Here is a 26,054-nt window from a genome sequence, read left to right as displayed (position 1 = left end):
AAAAAAAAAAAAATCCACACTTTCAATTCTGAAAGTTTGAAAGGTCGGCAAGGTCGACTAATGAAGATCATGCCGACCATACTAGGCCGATAAGGTCGACGAATGAAGAAATAAGTGCCGACCTAGTATGGCCGACAAGGTATACAAATGAAGAAGAAGTCGACTGCAATATTTTTTTGACACAAAGGAGACTGTTATAAATGCGTAGGTAGTCGGCATGGTATTGATTTATTACCTTGCCGGATTTTTTTAGTCGGCATTTATTAACTTTCTTACCTTGCCGACTAGAATTTATCCAGCACTGTAGTAATCTTATAACCTTGTCGACTTTGGTTATCCCAAAAAAAAAAAAAACTGAATTCTAATAGATGCAATTCACTTTATTCATGCAATTTTGGTTAATACATTGATTGAAACATAAAATACAACTCCTTGTTGACGGAAAAACGAATGCACTTAGCATGTGCATCAAGCCTTTGAACCCCTATGCGACCCTAGTGGACGAGTTATAGTCTCGTGAGGGTTTACATAGAGGTCTACCCACAAAACCTATACAAAAACTTCTAAATCCATCAATCTTCCTCCTCCGAAGACGATACAACATCCAAGTAGTCCGGGTTATCCTCCAGGATTCTTTCTGCCAAGAAGTGATAGCTTGCATCGAATGCGAATGCTTCCCCCTTTTCCTCCAAGTAGCGCGCTTTTACGACTTCGTGCTACAAAAACAAAAAAACAAACTTACATTATTAGTGGTGTTTCATTGGAAGATAAAACAACATGGATCACGTAAAATAAACCACAAAATTACTTAAAAATTATGCAATGGACAAGGTGAAGGGGCGAGTGTTAAAAATCCGAGGTTGGAGAGCTAAAAAAGCAAGTATCGCGTTTTTGATGACTAGGTGCCTCTCATGGACTTGTTGAACACTTCTTGCATTAGGATTCCCAAACTCTTGGCTAAATTTGTTGTGTACCCTTGCCCAAAAGGTTGTGGAATCCACCCCTTCAGAGGATTGACGTCTAAGTTGTTTTTCCGCATACTAAGCGTGATTGCCAAATCTTCATTAGAATCAAATGAAGCCATTGTTATATGTATGTAGAGAGGTATTGGGTGAGTTATATGGAGTGTATGATGACATGAGCTTTGGAGAGTATATGCAAATAGTTGTGTGTTGTTTTGTGGAGATAAATAGTGTATTTATAGGATGGTGCCCAAATTTGGCCGTTATAGTGTATAAGTACAAGTCAATCAATGCAATTGTACTTGCAAAAATTTGAAATTTAAATCTGCCGGCACTGTTTTATTTCCCCAATATGTCGACTAAGTCAGGCCGGCATGGTCGGAATTTTGTTACCTTGCCGACCTTATGATGATTTTAGGCATCAGGAGATCAGTTTCTTCTGTGTATCCGCTGGAACTGTATTTGGTCATTAGCATGCCGGTTTTGATATGGCCGGCAGGGTATGAAAGTTATTACCATGCCGACTTTATGCCTATTAGGCATCAAGAGAACATGCAATTTTCTGTTAAACCGTTGGAACGATATTTGGTCACTAGGGTGCCGACCATGATGTGGTCAGCAAGAAACATATTTTTAAGCATGCCGACTTTATGATGATTTTAGACATCAGGAGAAGGTGTTTTCTGCAACAAATAGCCGGTATGGTAGATAATGTAAAACCCTGCCGGCTGCGTAACAACCGGGAAGGTTGTGATGTGAATACCCTGCCGACCCTGGTATGCAAATAATTACGGGTGTCAGGGCCGACAGTATGACAGTTCAAAACCATGCCGTCCCTGGTGCGGTTGGCACTGTATATTAAAAAAAGCATGCCGGTATAAAGATTGAAACTTTACATAGCTAAACAAACCATTCATTCAACAACTAGAAATCCAATACTTTTTGTCCAAAATACGAAAACATGTCCCATAAACCTTAAAGAAACATTTGTCTACACCATTAACTTAAACATTTGTCCACCAAAACATAAAGAAATAAACTAGGAAAGCATTCATTCACCACCACGACCACGACCACGACCACGTCCCCGTTTAGGAACACTACCACTACTACTACCTTCACCACCACGACCGCTACGAGCCCTCTTTCTGTCAGCATTCAGCTTGGCTTGTGCTTCCCTCCTGGATTTTTCTTCCCTCTTTACTTCAACATCAGCTTGCTTGAACAATTCATGGGCATCCTCATTGTCAATATTGCAAGCATAGTCAATGTGCTTGCTTTGCTCTTCAGTCGACAAAGGCTCTCCTCGGTCTTTCGCGCAACACAACACCTTCACAAAGGTCTTCAACTGCTCCTTCTATTTTCAATTAAACAACAAACAATTAATAGAATGATTCGATAATGTAATCTTAAAATAGTAAGAGCAACTCTAAAATACTTACAAAGAACTTAAGACTTGTTGTTGGGTCTTTCGATGCCATCTTCTTCTTACGAGCCAATTCTTCAGCAGTCATTTACCTAATCACAGTAGGACGAGCCCAACCCAAGTACCACGCCATGTATCTCTCACTAGCTTCATTACCGGTGGTCACCTCGTCCAGAAGACTCACATCGATGTTACGGCCACGTCTATCGTCCCAATGTTCTAGAGCTGGCGGTGGAGCGTAAGCGACGTTAATAGTTTTTTGGGACGTGGAGCAGTCATCCTTTAACAAAGTAAAGAACGTATTTTCTTCATCGAAATGAGGTTCTTTGATAAGCACGTAGTGCTACATTTTGTACCCATATTTATATTAGCTAGGGCTCAATATTTTGGCGAATGACGCTATTTTAGTGCTTTGTAGAAAGTACAAGTGAATATGATCATCCAAAGAATAAACAACAAAAATGTGAATCTAAGTTAATCTGCTACAAAATCACCAAAGTTACTTGCTGCATCAAGGGAGTCTGGAGCTTAATTTGGCTGCCAAGGTTACAAATTATGTGGCGGCATTAACCAACTATTTCACGGCTAGAAGATAGCTAATGGATCAAGCTAGCACGTCAATCCCACTGGAGGTCACACAGAAGATGGTTTAGTGGATATTCATGCAAGTCCACTAAGAATTAAAGAAGGCTGAACGTGAGATGGTGATGGCTGGATAAACGGGAAGTGAGGCTGGAGAAAGTATGTTGTGACAGAAAATCCAGTAGTGCATGCAATGGTGATGATTCGACGACAACACTTCTTAGGGGTTCTCGACATGGAACCAATCTCACTGGTGATTATTATCTAGTAACCATTGTCGGAAATGAGTGTCGGCTGAGTCGGTTTCGTCAGTGGTGTCTATGTAAAGATTGTAGACGAGAATGGAGGTGGTATCGATCTTGTTCTCAAACTGAAGGCGACGAAGTTGGCGAAGAAAGGGTGCTGGTAGTGAAGGTATCGGATTGTCCTAATGGCTGAAATGTTCAACACTTGCAACAATGCAAGCATATTTTGGGGTTTGCTGGTGATGATGGCCTGAATTGTGTGCCGGACATCATTTATGCACAGAGAAGAACTAATGAGAAACAGACGAACATAATGGTTGCTGGTGAGGGTCCAAAGGGTGCTGTTTTTGCAGCCAGTGGAGTTACAGATGCAACTTAGGGGATTTCATGGGTTTTCGCAGGACACTGTTGAGTCAATGGGGCTTAACTGAACTGGATGATGACAGTGATGGATTTTGTCTGCCAAGGACTGGTGCAGTGATGATGGATAATGATTGTGCTGAATATGAAGCTGATCATGAAAGAGGAGATGAAGCATCATCAGTTCAGCTGAAACATTGGTTGCAGGCAAAGGTTGTTGCTGTGGCCAAGCTTGAGTGAAGCTAGAGGTGATCGAATCCAGGTATGAATTGGTACTGAGAGACACTTCGTATTTAAGGGCTAATGGAGTTGTAGCGAGGTAGAGAAAGTGTTGTGTATGGCTTGAACTGGGGATGATCATGGAGATGTGTAGTCGGTGGTGGTGTCGGAGATGAAGAGAAGAAGTGGTGATGTGACCAGAGTTTGCGGTCATTGGTGCTCGAGTTTAGTCATGAAGCTAAGGTTTCGACTGACAGAATTGGAGCTCGATTTAGAAGAACTGGCGCATGAGAAGATGGAGGAGTTATGTTCGTTCCGTTTCGTATTATGTTCTTTGCCCAAGCTTGGTCGAACTATGGCCGGAAGGCAGGTGTTGTGGTCGGACTCTGCAGCTTGTGTCAGTCTGGGGAATGAGCTGGACGTGGAGGGCCAGAAAATGGAAGTTAACTTATGGATTTGGATTGGGCCCATTAGAGCAACTGCAGTGGTGCGAGTATAACCAAAGACCAAAGAGGGAAAAAAAGATCAAATTTTGGGTTTAGTATGGTGTGTGACGCTACGGTGGAAAGACTAAATTTGGTCAGACGTACATTATACGTTCGCCTGGTGTGGGGCGTAGACTATACCAACGCCTGATTGGGACGTGCACTAAAAAAAAAAAATGAAAGAAGTGGGGCGGAGGTATAAAGCCCGCCCCACAAAATTGATTTTGAAAACAAAGAATGGGGCGGGGGTATAATGCCCGCCCCATACAAAATAATTAAAAAAAAAAATGGGGCGTAGACTTTACGTACGCCCCATGTGGAGCGTAAACTATACCAACGCCTGGTGTGGGGCATAGACTATACCAATGCCTGATGTGGGACGTGCACTATATGTCCGCCTGGTGGTGGGGCGTGAAGTATATCAATGCTCGACTATATCTGGTTTAGTCTTGGTCCCAGACCAAATATACTCTGGGTTTTAGTCGTTGATCAAAATTTGATCGATAGTACGTTCCACTACGTCTGTTCAAAAGACCAAATATTTGGGTTTACTCTCCCACTGTGGACGCTCTTAGCAATTAGGCAGATGGATGTTAGGTCTTATGGGGTTTTCTTCGGAGCACTATAAAGAGCAAAAACAAACAGAGATAAAGGGGAGGTCGGTTTTGAGAGTTCTTTTGCTGAGGCCGACGACGGCAGTTCTATAGGGAGAAACAGTGAAGGGTTTGCAATCTTTTACTTTTCGATTCCGTTTCGATTTGCGAGGGATTTTCTTTTATATGTTTATGACTTTTGAGAAAGCCATGTCTTGTTAGACTTTATGTAAGTAGGGTTTATGGTTTAAATCACTTTGGATATTAGGCTAATTTGAAATGATTATATAGCATTAAACCATTATGATTTGATTTGATTAATTATTGAATAATGTTTATTGATTGATCGAATAAATAAGTTATTGCTCCACCGGTTTTAAAAACCTATGTGCGTAATTGATAGTCTTACAAATATATTTGTCTTATTATTTGATGATCCATGCTTTGTTAAAAACTTTGATGAGTTATGCTTGTGAACCTATATTTAGATTCATATAAGTTTCTCGCTGATGCAATTTGATGGTTCATGCTTGGATTTGGTCTTTTGATGTGCCATGCTTAGGGTATACTAGTGATATTTGTGACTCTAATATATATAATAGGTGATGTCAATAAAACGAACAATAAACACATATTCATAATTATGTTTCATTTCAGTAGTTGCAAGGAAATAATGGTGGATACCAATATAACCCTGGTTGCTTACTTTTCAATTGGATTCTTTCTATTAGTTTAGTTTATTTTCTTTGTTTTTATTATTCTAAAAATCCAAAAATATTATTCCTGGTTAATTTATTAGCTTTATTAGAGATATTGATTATAGTATTTCCACCGCTCTCTGTGGATTCGACCCGTACTTGCCTCTGTCTACTAGTTAGACACCGTGCGATTGCGGTTATTATATATAGGATTCTCCCAGAATCCTATCATTCTTGTTGGACGTAACCCAATTGTCGCATTACCCGATGTGGATCGTACATTGAATATCCCGGTGAGCACAACAAGGGTCCGTAGTATAATGCAACTTCATCTCTCCTTTGGATTAAACCTTGTTTTCTAGCATCTCGATACAGATCAAATATCACCTCCTCCGCAGTCAATTTGTCGATGGCGATTCGAAGTTTGATAAGATTTTACGGCATGTCCTTATCCTGAGTACCCTTAAAACTGTACCTTTGCGCTCTTGGCTTATCAACAACAACATTCGCATCCACTTTGACGTAGGAGTTGGTTTTGAACAAAGAAGGGAAGTGCTCATATATCCAATCCTATGCAAAAAAAAAGTTTAGTAAGAATCTTATCTTACGAGAATTTTGCAAATATAAATAATTTAGACAATAAAATTACCTGGAAGAGACATGTGTTTCCGTTAACTTGCGCAGTGAGTGCCCTAGAACCCTTTTTCAACTCATTGTTCAAGAAGGCGACCACCGCAGTACCCCAAGAATACTCACGCATCTTATCTAAGGGATCCAATAGTTGCAAGTAACTGGCATTGACCAAGCTTCCGGAACTGTCGGGGAAGATACATTTTCCCAAGACGTATAACAAATAAGCTGACGCGGTAGCATTGATTCGCACCGGGTTCACCCTTCCTTCCTTATCAAAGATTTTCTTTGTCTCCCATAATGTGTCCCTCAACTTCTTCAGATTAAACTTCTTGCTTAGACGACCATCCTTCTTCTCAAGCATAGACTCCGCCTCAATCTGATTCCAACCGAACAATTTTTGGCTCCATTTGTAAGTATCCTTGAAAGAAAACTTATTATTGAATCCCTCATTGACTGCTTTTCCATCAACCTCGAGGCCTAGAATTTGATGAGCATCATCGGGAGTTATCGCCATCTCACCGAATGGGAATAATATTGTATCAGTCTCTCCGTAGAACCTCTCACAGAATGCATATACGGTAACTCTATCATGATCAATATTCGAACTCTCCACCGCATGCCACAACCTGGAGTTCTTGACAATAACTTTCATCTCCTCACATTCTAGATCAAGATTCCAACTCTTAGTCACTGAACATGAAGCTTGGCGCCTCATGAGACGGACGACATACTTGTGATCCTAAATACCAAAAAAAACAAAATGAAAAGAAATACAAACACTTGACGCAAATTTAAGATAGTTGCACACTCGAATAAAGAACAAATACTGATTGAGATTACTTACGACAGTATTATGGATCGTACATGCCCATGAGTCTTTGTATCCAAAAAGAACATTTCCACCATCTCTTGGGGTCCCCCTTGGAAGCTCACCTTTTTTCAGTGTAACCATCAAGTGAGGGGGAGGCATGTGGGAATTAGCTGGTTTAGTGATCACCCTCTTCTTCTTTCCGGTTTCAGTTGAAGTTGAAGCTGCAGTTTGTTGAACAATATATAGAGTTTGTTCTCCATCTCCATCTCTATCTCCATCATCTTCTTCTTCTTCTTCCACTTCCTCTTCAACAATTTCATCTTCGATATCCTTATATTTATCTCCATTACCATCATCATCATCATCACCTCCTCCAACATTAGGAATTTCTTGATCACCATCATCATCATCATTGTTACCTCCTCCAGCAGCCGGAGTGCTTTCATCAACATCATCATCATCACCTCTTCTACCAGATGGGATTGATTGGTCTACATCTGGAGTCTCGTCTGAATCACTGGATTCCGATGGTGGTTGAGAATCATTCAGTACACGGATCTTGAGCGTTCCCGGCACAACGTATGCCCCTCGATGTGTTGAAGTCAAGAGTTTATCACCAACACGATGAGGTCTTGAAGGAGGACTAAGAGCTTTCACAACTTTCTTCTTTTCCTTTTCCAACCTGAACAAGAACAATTAAGAAAAAAAAATTACAGGTCGGCAGGGTCGACGTATATAACCTATCCGGCGGAACAACGACCGGAAGGGTCGATATCCAAATTACATGCCAGCTAAAGAGCAGCCGACAGGGTATTATTCACATAACCTGCCGGCTTATAACAAATATGAATACAGTAGAAACAAGGATTTTTCACCAAACCAGTCGGCAAGGTCCATTACCCATACATTGTCGGCCAACTAACAGCCGGCATGATTTTATACAAATACCATTCCGGTTTTAAAAATTCAAGGCATCAGGAGACACAAAAAACTTGAAATACAGCCGACAAGGTAAAAAAATTATAACCAACCCGGCTAAAAAAAAAACTGCCGCCGGCAGGGTCTAAGTTGAATAACTTGCCGGCCCTGCAAGTACCAGTTACAAGTATTCAACAGTCGGCAAGCTCTTCAACCTAAGAGCCTGCCTGCCAACCCTAACTATGAAAATCCGGCAAGGTCGATAACATAATACCTTGCCGGCGTCGCAATTGCCAATTCACAATTTCGATTTTTCTGACCTAATTTAACATGCAACACATGAAATCGAAATATTAGAGTGAGTTTAAGTAAGCCCTTACTTTCTTAGCGCACCATTTCTCGTGTTTCAGCGGTTGCGAATTCTCCTTCTTCGACGGTTTTTTTCTTCACTTTCTTTTGAACCAAACTTGCAATTCCAGGATTATACTCATTGAATTATCGATTAGCTTCTTTCATAAGAGTTCCCTTCCGCCGTGGTGGATCCATTGATGAAGATTAATCGGAGTTTTCGAATCGATGATTTCAATGAATTAATCGACGAGTTTTGATGGTGGTGGGGAAGATGAAATGAAAAGATTAAAACTGATTTAGAGTAATAGGTTTTTAAAGGGTAAGGGTAGTTTTGTAACTTACCCATTAGGACTCCCGCTAAAACCCTTAAAAAGAGTCTCTTTAAAATTGGATATATCCCCCAATCAAGCAAGGTTATTTAATATAAGTCAACCAATTCTCAAAAAAAAAAAAACAAAAAAAAACCTAACACCGAGTGCAGTCAGGAAATGAACGGCAACAATGGGACATTGAGATTATTATTGCTTGAATTTTGTCAGCGGTGTTACCGGCCGCTAGGACTCTCCCGTGAAATAGTTGGTACATAAAAAAACAGGATAAATAAAAAAGAAAGCACAGTAGTACACTGAAGGCACCAGAATATTTGTCGCGCATAAAAGAACACTTACTTTTGCAGGGGACCACGTTATATTTTGGTGCGGATGGCTCAAGTTTGTGCTTGCAATTTTTTGTTATTTTGCCACATTCTAGTTTGTGAGTATTCACAAACAAAATGAAGACAAACGAGAAAGAGATGGTGCGATTGAGTTGTCATTAGAAATTTAGGAATTGCCGGTTAATTCCTTAATTGTTTTTATACAATCTTACCGGATGAATTTGACTTTATTAAGACGAGGGGGACAAGAAAAATATGTCGTCGACAAGAAACAAGAAAACAATCAGAGATCCCTACTATGGAAAATTACAACCAAAAACAGTTGTTTATGGGCTAAGGTGTAAAAGGTTGTTCCTTTCACAAAGGCATGGAAATTTCGTGCATCAGTGTAGTCAAATTCCACGGCTAGTCATGAATTTTCATTCCCAACCAAATTATATGGAGTTTGATGATTCAATATAGTATCTGATAACCACCAGTTGCAACTTTACATAACAAGCTTGTACATCACATGAAGCCAACTAGCCAAAAAAAAGGAAAATAAGAAAACCATACCGGGTCCAAGGCGTGACATGGTGTCTCATTTTTACACTACCCAGAAAGCTTTCAACGAATGAAATGTCATTTTTCTTCTTTTGAAGTCTTTCCTTTTTTAACTTATGATTTTGCTTTTTCAGGTGGAAGGACTTCCTCTCTTTTTCTTTGATGTCAGTCATATCTTGAAAAGAAAATACATCAATTGCCTAATATAATACTACTAATCTCATATTTGTCTTTAATCCTATGGTTTTAGTCGTTGGCATTATACTATATTATGACATGGGATTAGAAGGTGTCATTCGTTAATCAATTCAGGAACGACGTGCAATGATGCAATAAGAATGGAGAGTAGGTATGCAATTATGCAACACGGTAAGAGATTATCATGAAATTATTATTAACATTTTTTATCCTTAAAATCAGTATAAAATTCAGATAATCATGATATGATAAATAGATTTAGGGGATAATTACCGTTTCATTTTACCTAAAAGTCTTAGCTTTAGTGGAGGATGTTTGTAAGTTTTGGACCTCAAAGTACTAATTTGGATGTGCCATTGTCGAGTTGAATCGGACAGATCATGGTGTTTTTTTTTGAGGCTTCTATTAGTGCATGGTGATTTCCAGGAATCAATATGCTCAAATGTTAATCTGAAATTCAGTGCATTCACTAATCTATGATTAGTGAAATGCTTCTTCAAATTAGACTCACTAATGAAGAGCTGATTCCCTTTTTATAAAACCCAGAACAAAAGAAAATCACTTATTAAAATCTTCTTGTCATCGATGAGAGCTTTTATTCCTGAGAATCATTTAACTTCTAAAAGAACTCGTGTTCTTATAAAGCTATAATTAAGGCAGCGTCTAATCATGAAAGAAATAGTGTGGATTCTCCCATCATTTCTTTATGAGCTTAACTCCTTCAATGGTCCAAAATCACTTGAGCTTGTTCTCAACTTCTTATAAATCCTATTATCTGACCAGTGACGAAGCCAGAATTAAAGATTCAACATACAAGTTAGTAGAATAAAAATTGCAAAATAAATACAAATTTAGGAATTTTTCACACAAATACTTTTTGGAAGCCAATGACAATGGGCACATTTGCCTGTAAGATGGGCAAATGGGCAAGAGAATTGGTTATTGCTAAGATAACCATAATGAAAACTTAAAAAACAAACAAAATATTCAGAGACTTGATGAACTTGAAAGACCTAACATCTTTTCCTTCAAGAAGGAAACCACTCCATAGCTAGATATCCATCTTCCGCTAGCAGTACTATATCCTGGTCCCTGGATACTAATGAAGTTCGTCTATTGTATCAGGAAATCCAAAATAACTCATTCCAGAAGGAAGATGTTTCATGGTGATGATGGATGAGGACTAGACCTCACCCTAGCTACATACTTGATGCAGAATGGTATTTCAAACATACTATTTATGCCCCTTTTATTTCACAACTACTCTTTTATCCTCTTCTTTCCCTTATTTCTCATCTTTGTTTACTATTTATTGTTTAAACCCTAGCTCTACTAGTTGGAAGTTGGTTTGTTTAGAAAAATGGTGTAAGAACCCTAAAATCCTTCCTAGAGAAGAGCCTCCAACACTTTGTTATTTCCAATTTGTAATTGGGTAGAAATTTCAATTTGTAAGAGATGCATCTATTATCTTCTAGTTTCCAATCTTAGAATTGGGTAGAAATTTGAAGATTATTAGATAAGAACCTCAAATCTTTGTATCTTCCTTGTTCCAAGAGTAGAAGAAGCATCATTTGGAGGTTGGTTACTTTTATTTCATGGTGTTTTGTTATAATTTAACATCCAATTTCAATTATAAGTATTACTTTACATTAGTTGGTATCAAGAGCTTTGGTTTGATTTTTGGGGAAGGTTTGGTAAAGATACTAATATCTAAGGCTGCACAAGACCCGGTCCGAAACTGGTGACCCGGTCTGGAACCGGAAAACCCGGAACGGAACCGAACCGGAACCGGTGTTGCCGGGACAGGTAACGGGAATGAAATACAAGAACCGGTGTAGAACGGGACAGGTACCAGTTCTTACCTTATTCCCGGCCACCCCGGACCGGTAGTACCCAGTAGTACCCTGAGCCATAGATTATTAGATCACCTTCAATCTTAACCGTCCACTAAGCATCAATATCACTCGATTCTCCTTAAGAAAAAACTCTTCACTTCTTCAGTCTCGTGTTCTTCTCTTTCCTTCTCTTATGTTCTTTTTCTTCTACGACTTTAGCGATTCATAGAATTCAAAATAGATGGAGATATTTTCGTAGATGCTTCAAAGGAATTAGTTGAACCGAGAGCTGATAATCGGGATGTTGATGAACATAGAAGAATCGATGGTGGTGACGAGATCGATTGAACTCAGAAGATTAAAGAAAAAGGTAAATCAGAATGAATAGAATTAGGGTTTGTATAATTCTATTTCTGAATTGGTATTATTATTGTAAGCTGATGAAGAAATTGCAGTTGTTGATTTTGATTGAAGTATTATCAGAAATTAGGGTTCTTAAATGTGTTTGGGGTGTTTTCAGAAATTGGAAAAATGGGATTTGATTTAAGTGGATGTAAGTTGAAATTAGAATTTGGTATTGAGTTAATTAAAGGTATTAGATTTGAGATTACATGTGAAATCAAGTCTTAGTCAGTGGATTGATATCTCAGGGGTATTAGGGTTTGAGGATTTTGAGTGAGGAATCGAAACATGTGAAGGGGTTTGTTCAGTTTGGTTTATGTAGTTAGGGTTTGCATGTTGATTTGAGTAACAGGAAGAAAGGTTTGATGTGTTGGTCCTTCAGGTCAAGGAAGAGATGCCGGTGAAACTCAAGTTCTGATAAACTCAAGTAAACTCATCATTTACTTCATATGTAATTTACTTTGTTTACTTCATATATAATTTACTTTGTTTCAAGTTGTAATGAATGGAATTGGGATTAGTATTTTGACTTGTGATGGTGTATTGAGAAGAAATAATATCTGAATTGGGTAAAAACCCGGTACCGGAGTGGAACCGGCCAGTCTCACCGGTACAGGTACAACTCCAGGTACAGGTACATGTGCCGGTCCTCAAAGTGAGGAACCGGTCAACACCAGATATAGGTACCGGGTTCACAAGATACCCCGACTGTACCGGCTTATGTGCAACTCTATTAATATCATCATCAAGTATTTTGGGTTTTGTTTCTTTTTCTTGGTAGTTTTCTTAAATTGGGTATTTCAATTTTATGGTGTTTTATCATGACATCAAAAAGAAGAATGAAAATGGATGGAGGAGTAAAAGTAAGTAATGTTCAAGTGATGAGATTATTGAATAAAATGAGATATAAGATGTTTGATGAAATGTGTCAACTAGTAGAAGAGAAAATTAAGAAGTTGGAAAGTCTTTATATGGACTCATTTGAACTCTCTAATGATTATGAAGATGAAATGGAGTTAGAGAATTCAATTTCCATCGGTAGGTATGAGAATCAAGAGGTCTCCCACAAGATGTTTGATAATTTGTCTCCACCAAAGTTTGATAGTTTCTCAAGTTGTTGGGAAGGTGATATTGATAATGATGTTGCCCACATGGTATTTGATAAAATGTCTCCACCAAAATTTGATAGTTTTTCAAATTTTGAGGAAGGTGAGATTGGTAATGATGTTTACTTTGATCCTACGTCGCCACCCATATTTGATGAAGAACCTAATGAAGAAATGGAAGAAGATTTTATCACCGGTTATCAAATACAAAGATTGGGTTTCATAAAAAAATACTCCATGGTTGAACTTGACAACGATGATCGAAGGACAAGGCATGACGCATTCCATACCATTTGTACCATGAGAAGAAAGGTAAGCAAGCTTGTTAATGATTCCAATAGTTATGTTTATGCCATATCCAAAAATGTCATTCAAGAGATGAAATTTGAGAGAAAAATTCACCCAACAACAAGCTCTTTATCAAGTATTAGCAAAGAAAATGAGAAATTAACTTATGTTGACCCAACTTGGGCTTCCTTTGAAGACAAGTATAATGCTAGTCACCATTCAAAGTTGGAGAAACTACTTGGTGTTTCTTTGCTTCTTAAGTGTGCACTTGACTATCACCACAAGAGGTTAGACTTGGTGAGTAATTATAAAGGAAGAAATCGTGGTCGAGTAGTTTTCAAGAAGGGAAGTAGTTCAAGCACTAGGGAGTTCATTTTATTTTTAGAGAGTTTGAAGAAATGGGACCAAGTTTTATGCAAGGCGGAATTTGCTTACAACCATGCGGTGAACCGAAGTAGTGGTTATTCACCATTCATGGTGGTGTACGAGTTCAATCCAAGAGTACCACTTGACTTGTCCTTAGTACCGGATTTGAAAAGGCCAAATGCTAAGGCGGAAGACTTTGTTTCTCAACTTCACCTTATCCATGAAAGCACCCGAAAGCATTTAGAAGCTTCATCAAGGAAATACAAGAACAAGGTTGATCAAAGACGACGCGTGGTTGAGTTTGAAGTAGGAGATCTTGTTTATGCGGTTCTTACTAAGGAACGTTTTCCCATGGGTGCGTACAACAAGCTCAAGGCAAGGAAGATTGGACCATTTCCAATTGGAGAAAAGGTAAATGATAATGCTTATCGACTCAACTTACCAAGCTCAATTCGTACGCCCGACGTGTTTAATGTTAAGCACTTGGTTCCATATTGGGGTGACAATGCTATGGATGAAGAGATGGACAATTCGAGGGCGAATTTCACTTAAGGAGGGAAGGATGATGCATAATGGTATTTCAAACATACCATTTATGCCCCTTTTATTTCACAACTACTCTTTTATCCTCTTCTTTCCCTTATTTCTCATCTTCGTTTACTACTTATTGTTTAAACCCTAGCTCTTCTAGTTGGAAGTTGGTTTGTTTAGAAAAATGGTGTAAGAACCTTAAAATCCTTCCTAGAGAAGAGCCTCCAACACTTTGTTATTTCCAATTTGTAATTGGGTAGAAATTTCAATTTGTAAGAGATGCATCTATTATCTTCTAATTTCCAATCTTAGAATTGGGTAGAAATTTGAAGATTATTAGATAAGAACCTCAAATCTTTGTATCTTCCTTGTTCCAAGGGTAGAAGAAGCATCATTTGAAGGTTGGTTACTTTTATTTCATGGTGTTTTGTTATAATTTAACATCCAATTTCAATTATAAGTATTACTTTACATTAATACTGCACTCCTGCTTACTCTTGTCTGTGAAATACATTGTCATTCAGAAGACTTTGTAATATGCTTGGGACTGAGGGATATACATTGACACAGTTCAAGAAGTTTTGATATTGTAAGCCCATGTAAGACATTCCCTAAAGAAAATGGAAGATGGGGTACCAAATTTTACTCCACTCGTGAATTTTTTTGTCAACAGTGAAGTATTGAGAGAGGAATTTAATTCACAAGAGCAATTTTTTTTTCCACAAAACTGACATCCTAGGGGCACTAGGCCCAACTCTGGGTATGAAGATTTTAAGAAGAGAACTAGGCATACAAAGTGTCACAAAAATGAAGTTACCAATTAGACATTAGTCCATCTCTAAATAATCTGAAACTCAGCCAGTTAATAAAGTCACTTGTAATGCAACATGATATAATTTGAGGGAAACAAGTAAAGATAGATATGAGAAGAAAAAGGAAAAAATTGCACAATACAAAAACAACAAAGAATAAGTGCAAGTTAGGTGGGTCACCAGCTCAACTCACACCTCAAAGTTCTTCATCAATTCAGGAGAAACTACAATGATAACTGTCATACCTCCCCCTGAATGTACAACTCAGAATATGTTTGTAAAATCAAAACCAGGAAGTGAGACCAAAAAACTTAACTAGAGCAGGCAAAATAAAGAAAGTTCAGTGATTAAAACTTAAAAGTATTAGTGCAGAAGTAAACTATGGAACAATCAGAGGCTTGAGATTAGTGTATGATGTTTTTATCCTTACTCCCGTTATCCTTCAGCCCTCATCTATAATCATCCATCTTATTCGTGTCAAACTAGAATTACCATTCTGGCATTCCGATTTCAAACCAAACTCAGAATGGCTCTTTTTTAGAAACCAGTTCGCCTGTATAAACTACTTTTGAAAGTAGTGAACAGAAGAAACTTTTTTCAATTTCAATCAAATCCGTTGATCTACCATGGGAAAACCAGCGATATCATCCCAAAGAAGTAAACGTAAACTTCCCCCACCACCAATGCTAGCACCTTGGCTTGTTTTCCCACATGGAAAAGAGAAAGGTAAGTTCCATAGTTTTTATGATATAAGTAATCCCATGAAAATATCTGTCAACAAATTCATACCAGAATTAAGTGAAAAACAGTTTTGGTAGAAACCATCTCATCATGGATGGGTGGTCATTCTTACTCGTTGGAATGATGATCCAAATTTCAATCCTGGAGATTGTTTCCTATGGAATCCTGTATCACTAGAAACTATCATGTTACCTAATTTAGATCGTTTTATCGAACCAGAACCAAATTTCATCATAGATTGTGTCCTGTCTTCACCTCCTCAGAGTAGTAGTAATAGCAGTAGTGGTACTAGTAGTTGTTGCAACGATGGTGAAGGTGATGATGATAATGTAGGAAAAGAGTCCATGGTTGTTTTCCTTATAGGAGATGATGGATGTAACTTTTTTATTTATTGTCACCCTGGTGAAAAAGAATTGAGAAAACATGAGTTTGTTGACGAATCACTTAATCCTCAGTCAATATTTTTCCTTAAAAGGGAAGTTATTTATAATGGGAATGTGCGGATCCTGCTGGAGATAGCAATACAACATGGTTCTGATATTGAAGAATCCCTCAAGATAAGCGAAGGTATTCCCACCCGTTACAATGTTAGGTCTGTATCAGTGGCTGGAGCGTTGGGTTATTCGCGTCGAAGTATTGTTATGGAGTCTCATGGTGAAGTTTTTATGATTAATAGATATTACATCCCGAGAGGTGTTTACCGAAACTTTTTAACCAGCATAGAAATAGGAAAGCTGGATTTCTCTTCTATGGCTTGGGAGGAAGTAAACAGTTTGGACAACTATGTGTTTTTTCTAGGTGATAATAATCATCTGTCTTGCTTGGCCTGAGAGTTGGGTTTTCCTAAGGGTTGTGTGTATTTTACACTGGATGGGGAAATAAGCTTGTACAGGTATGAATTTGAAGATAAAAGTGTTTTACATTGTTTACCATTGGTAAGATATGGTCAAGATATGATATATCTTGACATTATTGTGTTTGTTATTTGGTTGTAACTCCATATATATATTCTTTCTGTATATATCCTAGATATTGTTAGGTGTATCTTTTATTTGCCTTATCTAGTTGTTAGGTGTATCTTTTATTTGCCTTATCTAGTTGTGTAAACATGTATAAATCAGGCTTTTGCCTATCAATGAATATACAGAGAATTATTCTCACAACTACATTAGAATCTCTATGCTCATGTTCATCATGGTATCAGAGCTTGGAAAATCTGAGAACCAGTTTCCGCTGCAATACAATCCAGAGAAAATACAACCCAGAGAAAACATAGTAATCATGTCAAGAGAAGACTCTCAACCTATCACTGTCCGTTTTGATGGAACCAATTACAATCACTGGCCATTCCTCATGAGGAGTTTTCTTAAAGGAAAAAATATGTGGAAGTATGTCGATGGTATAGAAAAGAAACCTACAACAAGCAGTTCTGTTGAAAAAGGGAAAGAAAATGAAACAGAGAAAAATGATCCAAAAGAAGAATGGGAGATTAACAATCATAGGATTCTCACTTGGATTGGAAACATAGTCATTCCTTCCATAAGCATGCAACTCACAAGTTTTGAGGTAGCCAAAGATGCATGGGATTTTCTTTCGAAAAGGTACACCCAAATCAACTTTGCTCAGAGGTATAAACTCGAACAAGATATTAGATCTATGAAACAATCGCATGATCAGTCTATTTCTGTTTTTCATTCTGAGATGTCTTTAATCTGGAATCAATTAGCACTCATGGAACCAATATGGACCGTAGATTTGGAATTGTGGCAGAAGTATAGAGAGGAAACACGTTTAGTTCAGTTTCTAATGGCTTTGCGTGATGAGTTTGAGTCTGTTAGGGCATCAGTCCTTCATCGTTCACCTCTTCCCACGGTGGAAGTTGCTTTGTCTGAACTTATTACAGAAGAAACAAGGAAAAGAATCACACCGGAGATCAGGAGTATTTGTGTGCCCTCACGATCCAGCCCTAACAATTTTCCAAGAAACTCAAATGCTCAAGTGCAACGTGATATGTCTCAAGTACAGTGTCATAACTGCAAGACCTTTGGACACTTGGCAAGGAACTGCAATCTCCCATCGGCCAATACATCACCTGCTGCCACAATACCTGACACACCCACAACACAGTGTGGGTATTGTAAGGAATTTGGTCACTCATCTAGATTCTGCACCTCACCAACCTCAAGAAACATGAGAAGGATCAATGCTAATGGAGGAAACAAATTCAATACACCTACCAGATTTACGGCAGCTCCAGTTTCATCTGCAACAGATCCATATGCAACATCGACAACCTCATCTGCATTAGTTGTACCTGGTGGTGGTTCAGCACCAAACCTTGCTGATATTCAAGAGATGATTAAACAAGCACTCTCAATTGGTAACAACCCTACAGCTGCATCTGCCTTCTCTATCCTCAGGTATTTATTCAACAGAATGGTTTCTCGACTCAGGAGCATCAAACCATATGACTTTTAATCAAAAGTTTTTTGAAAGTCTTCATCCTGTCATCACCCCTAAGATTCATACTGCTGATGGATCAACAGTAACTGCAAGTCATATAGGCTTGGTCAACAATTCAAATAACTTCTATGTACCAGACGTGCTTCTTGTTCCAAATATTACAATGAATCTTATTTCAGTTGGTCAACTGTGTGATCAAGGTTATAACACATATTGTTTTCCTTTTGGTTGTGCTATACAAGATCTCAAAACCGGGAAGCTAGTTGGGATAGGCCATAGAGTTGGTCGGTGTATCTCCTTCAATCTCTTGCTCTCTCAGTGGAATCTAAAATTCATGTCGTAGCTGTTACTCCCACTGTACCCGTGTCAATATCTCCCTTCATGTCTTGGCATTCTAGGTTAGGTCATGCTTCCTTTTATCGTCTTTCATATATGATCAATAAGGGTTTACTAGGAGATACTCGGTTAAATAAAGAACCAAATTGCATCTCTTGTAAACTGGCAAAACAACCAGCTCTTTCTTTTAATCTTAGCACTTTTGTCTCAACTGAACCTTTTGCTCTTATACATCCTGATGTCTGGGGTAAATATCCAATTATGTCAAAGGGAGGTGCTTTGTATTATGTCAGTTTTATTGATGATTATTCGCGTTATACATGGTTATATCTATTCAGCTCTAGAGCAGATTTTCTTAAGTTATATGTTGATTTCTCAACCATGATAAAAACTCAGTTTGGTAAAGTGATCAAAGTTTTTTCGTGCTGATCAAGGAGGGGAATATATTTCCAATCCATTCAAAGAATTTCTTAAAACCCAAGGCACCATTCTTCAACTGTCATGTACTGAAACTCCAGAACAAAATGAAGTTGCAGAATGTAAACACCGTCATATTATAGAGACAGCTAGAACTCAGTTACTTTCTGGCTCAGTTCCTTCAAATTTCTGGGGAGAATCAGTCTTTACTGCAGTCTACACCATCAATAGAGTCCCAACAACTGTCATAGGAGGAATGTCACCTTATGAGCGTCTCTATGGTAAGAAACCAAACTATTCTGAGCTTCGAGTCTTTGGTTCAACTTGTTTTGTACTCCTTCCAGAACGTTAACGTCATAAACTTGGTCAAAAGAATGTCTTGTGTGTCTTCCTTGGTTATGGTATTGAACAAAAAGGGTACCGTTGTTATGATCCAGTTAATAGAAAGTTTCGTGTCTCTCGTCATGTCACATTCTGGGAGAAAGTTCCATTCTGGTCACTTCCAAGCAGCAAATCATCATCTTTTGAGTCTTTCACTTATTCTGATCCATTTCCTAGTGAATCCAATCCTAGCACTTTTCCTATATCTACTCCTGAAAGTCCATATCCTCTAGTTGTTGATCCACCAAATACGGATGACCAAGACCACTCTACGACTCAACCTAACAGTGCAACTCAGGAACAAGATCCTGATTCTGAAGAAAATTCTTTGCCACCTCGCTATCGAAGACCACCAGCTAAGTATGCAGAGTATCACTGTTCCTTGTCTTCTATTTTGTCATTTTATGAACCAAAAACATACAGAGAAGCTGCAACCATTCCATAATGGCAAGACTCAATGGATGATGAATTGGAATCACATGCAGAGGCAGGCACATGGGAAATGGTGGACCTTCCTCCTGGAAAATCAGTTGTTGGAAGCAAATGGGTCTATAAAGTTAAGACCAGGTCAGATGGTGAGTTTGAACGATGTAAATCACGAGTTGTTGCAAAAGGTTATACACAAGAGTATGGTGTTGACTATGAAGAAACATTTGCACTAGTGACCAGAATGGTTACAGTTCGTACATTACTTGTTGTTGCTGCAGCACGACAATGGGGACTTCATCAAATGGACGTGAAAAACGCGTTTCTTCATGGTGAGTTACAAGAAGAGGTTTACATGCAACCTCTTCTTGGTTTGCCTCATGAACCTAATCAAGTATGTAATCTTCGACGGGCATTATATGGACTCAAACAAGCACCTCGTGCTTGGTTTGAGAAATTTATCAATGCAATTCTCCAGTATGGCTTTACACAAAGCTTCTGTGATTCAGCTATGTTTGTCAGATCGTCATAAAAAGGAATTGTCATTCTTCTCTTGTATGTTGACGACATGGTTATTACTGGCAGTGATCTACAAGGTATTACTGAACTCAAATCATATCTCAGTGATTGTTTTAAGATGAAAGATCTTGGATCTTTAAGTTACTTTCTTGGCATTGAAGTTGGCATGTCACCCACTGGTTATTTCATATCACAAGTCAAATATGCATCTGAGATTCTACAGCGTGCAGGGCTATCTGACAATAAGGTAACTGACACACCTCTTGAATTGAATGTAAAATACAGTCCTACAAATGGGACTCTATTGTCTAATCCAACACTGTATCGTCAACTAGTAGGGAGTCTAAATTACTTGACCATTACGAGACCATACATAAGTCATGCAGTTCACATAGTCAGTCAGTTTATGTCTGCTCCAAGATCTAATCATTATGCAACTGTTCTCAGAATTCTAAGATATATCAAGGGGTCTCTTCATCAAGGTCTGTGTTTCTCATCAAAGTCTGATCTCACTCTTCAAGCTTACTCAGATTCCGATAGGGCTGGGGATATTACAGATATAAAATCTATTACATGCTATTGTGTGTTCTTGGGAGACTCGTTGATTTCATGGAGAAGTAAAAAACAAAGTGTGGTTTCTCGTTCAAGTGCTGAAGCAGAGTATAGAGCACTTGCTCACACCACATCTGAACTCATTTGGTTATGGTGGCTACTTCGTAATATGGGAGTTCTAATTTCTGCTCCTACACCACTGTATTGTGATAAAAAGGATGCTATTCAAATTACACACAATGATGTCTTTCATGAGAGTACAAAACATATAGAGATAGATTGTCATTTTACTCGTCATCATTTCAAGAAAGGTACAATCACTCTTCCACATGTTAAATCAGAATTTAAAGTGGCTGATCTTTTCACCAAGACTCACTCTGCAGCTCGTTTTCGATTCTTAATTTCCAGACTCAAGATGTGTACTCCACCACCTTGAGTCTGAGGGGGGGTGTTAAGATATGATCAAGATATGATATATCTTGACATTATTGTGTTTGTTATTTGGTTGTAACTGCATATATATTCTTTCTGTATATATCCTAGATATTGTTAGGTGTATCTTTTATTTGCCTTATCTAGTTGTTAGGTGTATCTTTTATTTGCCTTATCTAGTTGCACTACAAAATAAGTAGCTTCTAGGGACAGGCTGTTTTTTCAAAACCGTCCCTAAAGAGGGTTATTTGGGACGCTCATGGAGTACTCGTCCCTATTAGTGATCAAATTTTTAAATTAAGGCAAATAATATGACCGTCCCTAAAAGAAATGACGACCAAATAGTATTAGTGACGGTGGAACATGGGACGGTTAGAAAAACGTCACTAATATCTTCTTGGGACGGATTTGGGCCTCTTGGGACGCTTTTTAAACGTCCCAAGAAGCCTTTTGTTTTGTAGTGTTGTGCAAACATGTATAAATCAGGCTTTTGCCTATCAATGAATATACAGAGAATTATTCTCACAACTACATTAGAATCTCTATGCTCATGTTCATCAACCATGTCCTGATATACCAACCCCGTGGTCCTCGCCTGAATGGCTGATGATTACAAGAAAACCATGTGTTAGGAAAGGAAGCAGACAAGGCAACTGCAACTGCAACCAGTACTAGTGTAGTAGGGAAGGATGCCGATATAGATGATATTGGAGAAGCAAGACCGTCATTTATAGATGACGATGATATGGTAAGCTTGATATCTGATCGACTCCATTCAGTGGATTACATATATTTGCGTGCAGTGAGTAAAAAATATCGATCAATGTTAAATCTCAGAAGGTCTTTTTCTGTTGGGACTTTGCGGACGACTGATCTATCCCCTTGGCTGGTTTTTATCAAATATGATCAACAAGTCTACAATTTTGTAAGCCCAATGCACAATAATGAGAATTACCTCATGAGCATACCTGAATTGTTAAAAGGTTCAACAATTTGCTTCTCCAAAGATGGCTGGTTGCTCATGTTAAAAGACAAGACCTTGTTTTTCTACAATCCCTTCTCGAAATCAATTGTTACACTTCCAGACTTACCTGACAATTGTCACTTCTCAGGTATCTCATTCTCATCTTTGCCAACTTCAGATTGCATAGTTTTTGGCATCAATAGATTTATACCAGGAACGGTTGAAATTTCCTTCATTAAACGTGGAGATATAGTTTGGACAAATTATCAGTGCGATAACATTTATTTACCTCCCAATAAGAACAACTTGGAGTTCGAGCCAAATTTTAACAATCCAGTTTTCCATCGCGGAGCTTTTTACTGTTTAGACTTAAACGGACCTTTGGGAGTATTTAAATTGGAGAATGGCACTAGTTGGGAAATTCTAGCCATGGTACCTCAGCCTAATTGTGAGTTTATCTACAAGAGTTTTTTAGTGGAGTGTGAAGGTAATCTCTTATGTGTGTTATTAGGCCGATTGCGAAAATGGGTTCGTATTTTTAGACTGAACAACAATGAAACGGCTTGGGTTGAAGTTAAACATTTGGGGAGGCATATGTTGTTTATTAGCCATACATCCAGCATATCAGCAATTGCTCCAACTAGGCAAATGGAGAACAAAATCTACTTCCCGAGGTTGCACGAAGATGGAATTTTATATTACTCTCTTGATACAGGTTTGTACCACTGTCTTGGGTGTAAGCATTCTGCTAAAGATTATGGTAATTTGAAAGAGTTCTTAATTTGCAGTTGGGTTGAACCTAATTGTTCTGAGACGACCTCCGATCAATATCTTGACTGGCTTAACATTTAGGAAAACCACATTCTTTTGGCGGTACAATTGGTGCCGTGCTGGTCTTTAGGTACTTGATTGCTAATTATTTGGACACGGATACTACAAATGTATCTCTAACTATGTTGAGGAGTTTATTGCAAATTATTTCACTTGTGGCTTTATTTTTGATCAACAACCGATAAATTTTATATTCGCATTGGCTTTATGGAACTGGATAGATAGTTTTTGATATCCACTTGAACGCTACTTCAACTCGAGATATATTTCATCAAGTTAGACAGTATTTAGGACCTCTCAGGTAAAGATATTAGTTTGGGTTTCTTGTGGCTGATTCGGTGGGTGAGAATCCCCGCGATAAAAAGTATGGTGTAGAAAGACAGTCAACTTCCTATCACCTATCGATATCGTGACCAAACTAAGACTGTAAAGTGGTTTTATCTTGTGGTTGTGGTTGCAGATGAGAAAATACAAGATTGGAAAAATGTTTTTCAACAACACATCAAGAACTCCACCTTTAGATTTCCCTTACATTATCATGAATCCAGATGAATCCGTGGAAAATTTTGTTCTTGAACGTGACAAATGAAAGCGTGCTTAAAAGGCCAGTGACCACATCTGCAAAAAAAACATTTTGCTAGTAGGGCCTATAAATTTTTGCATGGCAAAATTTGTGTTTCCTTTCAATGAGATGTGATCAAGTCGGTAATGGTCCAATGCAAATGGGGCAAATGCTTCAAAAAGGAAGTAGGGGCATCCAAATAATGCAGCACTTTATAAGGTTAGTGGGAATTGCAATAGGTAATTTGCCTTTTCTCGGAAAATGCTAAAATGGCCTACGATCGAATAATTGAAATCCAAGCAAGCAACCACGTGCAATATAACTATTTAACAGGCTAGTGCGATGTTCTGGTACCTGTACTCGCCTTACTTCATCTGTTTAAAGATTTTTACCAACACTATGTGGTTGGATTTGCAACAAAGGACAAAGATGTTCCAGTTCTCCTGATGAGTGTCTTTTTAATTAATCACCCTACTACTGGATTCCATATATAGATCAAAAAGGATACATGTTCTTTATAAAAATGAGTTCCCAAAACATATCTACTATTCCATCTTCTATTCAAGTTCTCCTCAATCTATTTTTTTTTATCCTAATTAATTATTGCATGCAAGTATGGGAAGCTGCAGATATATAATGGATCCTCTAGTAGTTGGAAAAGTGATTGGAGATGTTATTGATGATTCATTCTCCCCAACTATAAAGATGGTAGTGACTTACCCCCAGAACAAACATGTTCAGAATGGTCGAGAGTTTTATCCCTCTTCCTTAACTGCTAAACCTAGAGTTGAAATTCAAGGTGGTGATTTGAGATCTTTCTTTACTCTGGTAATACATACACTTATCTCATCACCATTCACTATATATATAGTTTTCTTCTTATAGCAAATGCTGTCAATTAGCATTTTGGCTAGTTAATTAATTTCTACGTTAGTGCAGGTCATGACAGACCCAGATGTTCCAGGTCCTAGTGATCCATACTTGAGGGAACATCTCCACTGGTAGTTTTCTCTATTAGTTTTCTCTTTTTTCGGTTAGATTTAGCCATAATTTATCAGTTTGATCTAAATTTTTTGATACAATAACTTACTTGAATTAATACTATATCGACTGCAGGATTGTGACAGACATTCCAGGAACAACAGATGCTTCATTTGGTAGGTGATATAAATATCAAGCGAGATCGTGTACTAATTAACTTAAATAATATTGGTGGGTTTTACATATATTATTGTGGTTATAAATATGCAGGAAGAGAAGTGATAAGTTATGAAATGCCAAGGCCGTATATTGGGATTCATAGGTTTGTATTTGTTCTTTACAGACAAAAAAACAGACAACAATCACTCGCAATCAATAGTACTGGTTCTTCTTCATCAGCGTCAGCTTCAGCATCAAGAGATCAATTCAGTGTTAGAAAATTTGCAGAAGAGAATGAACTTGGCACTCCTGTTGCTGCTGTTTTCCTCAATTCCCAGAGAGAAACCGCCTCAAGACGTCGTTAATTAATTAGTTAGCATTGTCTAACTAGATTAATCCTCCTGATTTACTTGATTCCCATAATAACTTTAGATTAAATGTTGTTTTAATAATTGTCTTGTCATGATGAGATCTAGCTACTTATTCCTAGCTAGGGTTGATTGTTTTTTTTTTCCAATTATGGAATCAAAGGACATGGGTATGTATTCGTGTGTATTTTTCCCTTTCGGACTGCAAACATCATTTCAGTTTCTCCTGTCCACAAATTTAGGTTATTGGTAGGGAACTGAATCAAGTACTATCTTGTCTGGTAGTTTTAGTTTCTTCTAATAGAATTAATTTTCAAGCAAATCCAAGCCATATATAGACACCTATGATTGATTGACAGTTAAACCCCATAGACAAGTACAACTGCTCATCTATAGTGTCCTTGATATTGTTTTTCGCAGAGCATCACTAATCACGATCACCAATATGACTATATACATTCATATCTATTAATTTCAATGTAGAGACGACTAGTGTGCATGTAGATTACCACGCGAAGATAAGAAACTAAATTTTTGCCAAGTATATAAACCATCACTACTGAAATACACCATTGACCACAGACTGAATGACGTCCTCTCGGTAATTTCCTTGCAATCACCTCTTCCATCAGGTAAAAATGCAGGGGATGTGGTGGAGCATTTTTTGTATTTCGTTGTACACTGCTTCTCCAAGGATGACTGGTTGCTCATTTTAAAGACACGACTTTATTCTTATTTACCTCCCAATAAGAATTAAGTTAGAGTTTGAGCCATACTTTCACAATCCAGTTTTCTGCCGGGGAGCTTTCATTGCTTAGACTTAACGGAACCTTGGGAGTATTTAATTAGCCAATGACAGTATCTGGGAAATTCTAGCCATGGTAAGCCGGCCTAAATGTTTGT

The 26,054-nt window shown here is 38.1% G+C and overlaps 2 protein-coding genes across 3 annotated transcripts; both read left to right on the top strand.

Moving 5' to 3' along the window:
- Positions 1–20,468: 20,468 nt before the first annotated feature.
- Positions 20,469–23,670, top strand: LOC113357737 (uncharacterized mitochondrial protein AtMg00810-like). The gene is made up of 3 exons (XM_026601187.1): positions 20,469–21,165; positions 21,919–22,034; positions 23,542–23,670. The coding sequence occupies exons 1-3, from the start codon at positions 20,469–20,471 to the stop codon at positions 23,668–23,670; spliced, it is 942 nt and encodes a 313-aa protein (XP_026456972.1).
- A 355-nt stretch (positions 23,671–24,025) lies between these two features.
- Positions 24,026–25,375, top strand: LOC113335199 (protein SELF-PRUNING-like). Of its 2 annotated transcripts, none has more exons than XM_026581327.1 (4): positions 24,026–24,471; positions 24,583–24,644; positions 24,760–24,800; positions 24,968–25,375. In XM_026581327.1, the coding sequence occupies exons 1-4, from the start codon at positions 24,259–24,261 to the stop codon at positions 25,150–25,152; spliced, it is 501 nt and encodes a 166-aa protein (XP_026437112.1). In that variant the 5' UTR covers positions 24,026–24,258; the 3' UTR covers positions 25,153–25,375. The 2 variants fall into 2 exon arrangements, with proteins under 2 accessions (XP_026437112.1, XP_026437108.1); XM_026581323.1 differs by having other exon boundaries at positions 24,028–24,471; positions 24,895–25,375.
- Positions 25,376–26,054: the final 679 nt, after the last annotated feature.

Source organism: Papaver somniferum, chromosome 1 (assembly GCF_003573695.1).
Source record: "Papaver somniferum cultivar HN1 chromosome 1, ASM357369v1, whole genome shotgun sequence".
In the NCBI taxonomy this organism is placed as follows: domain Eukaryota; kingdom Viridiplantae; phylum Streptophyta; class Magnoliopsida; order Ranunculales; family Papaveraceae; genus Papaver; species Papaver somniferum.
This window is presented reverse-complemented; position numbering and strand designations above follow the sequence as displayed.

Excerpts from the sequence above, each read along its gene's own strand:
- LOC113357737 (XM_026601187.1), top strand. The coding sequence starts at position 20,469 with ATGTCACCCACTGGTTATTTCATATCACAAGTCAAATATGCATCTGAG. Across the intron at positions 21,166-21,918 it reads TCGTCATCATTTCAAGAAAG|GAAAGGAAGCAGACAAGGCA; the intron begins GTACAATCACTC and ends ACCATGTGTTAG. Across the intron at positions 22,035-23,541 it reads TTATAGATGACGATGATATG|ATGAGAAAATACAAGATTGG; the intron begins GTAAGCTTGATA and ends TTGTGGTTGCAG.
- LOC113335199 (XM_026581323.1), top strand. The coding sequence starts at position 24,259 with ATGGGAAGCTGCAGATATATAATGGATCCTCTAGTAGTTGGAAAAGTG. Across the intron at positions 24,472-24,582 it reads TGAGATCTTTCTTTACTCTG|GTCATGACAGACCCAGATGT; the intron begins GTAATACATACA and ends ACGTTAGTGCAG. Across the intron at positions 24,801-24,894 it reads AACAACAGATGCTTCATTTG|GAAGAGAAGTGATAAGTTAT; the intron begins GTAGGTGATATA and ends ATAAATATGCAG.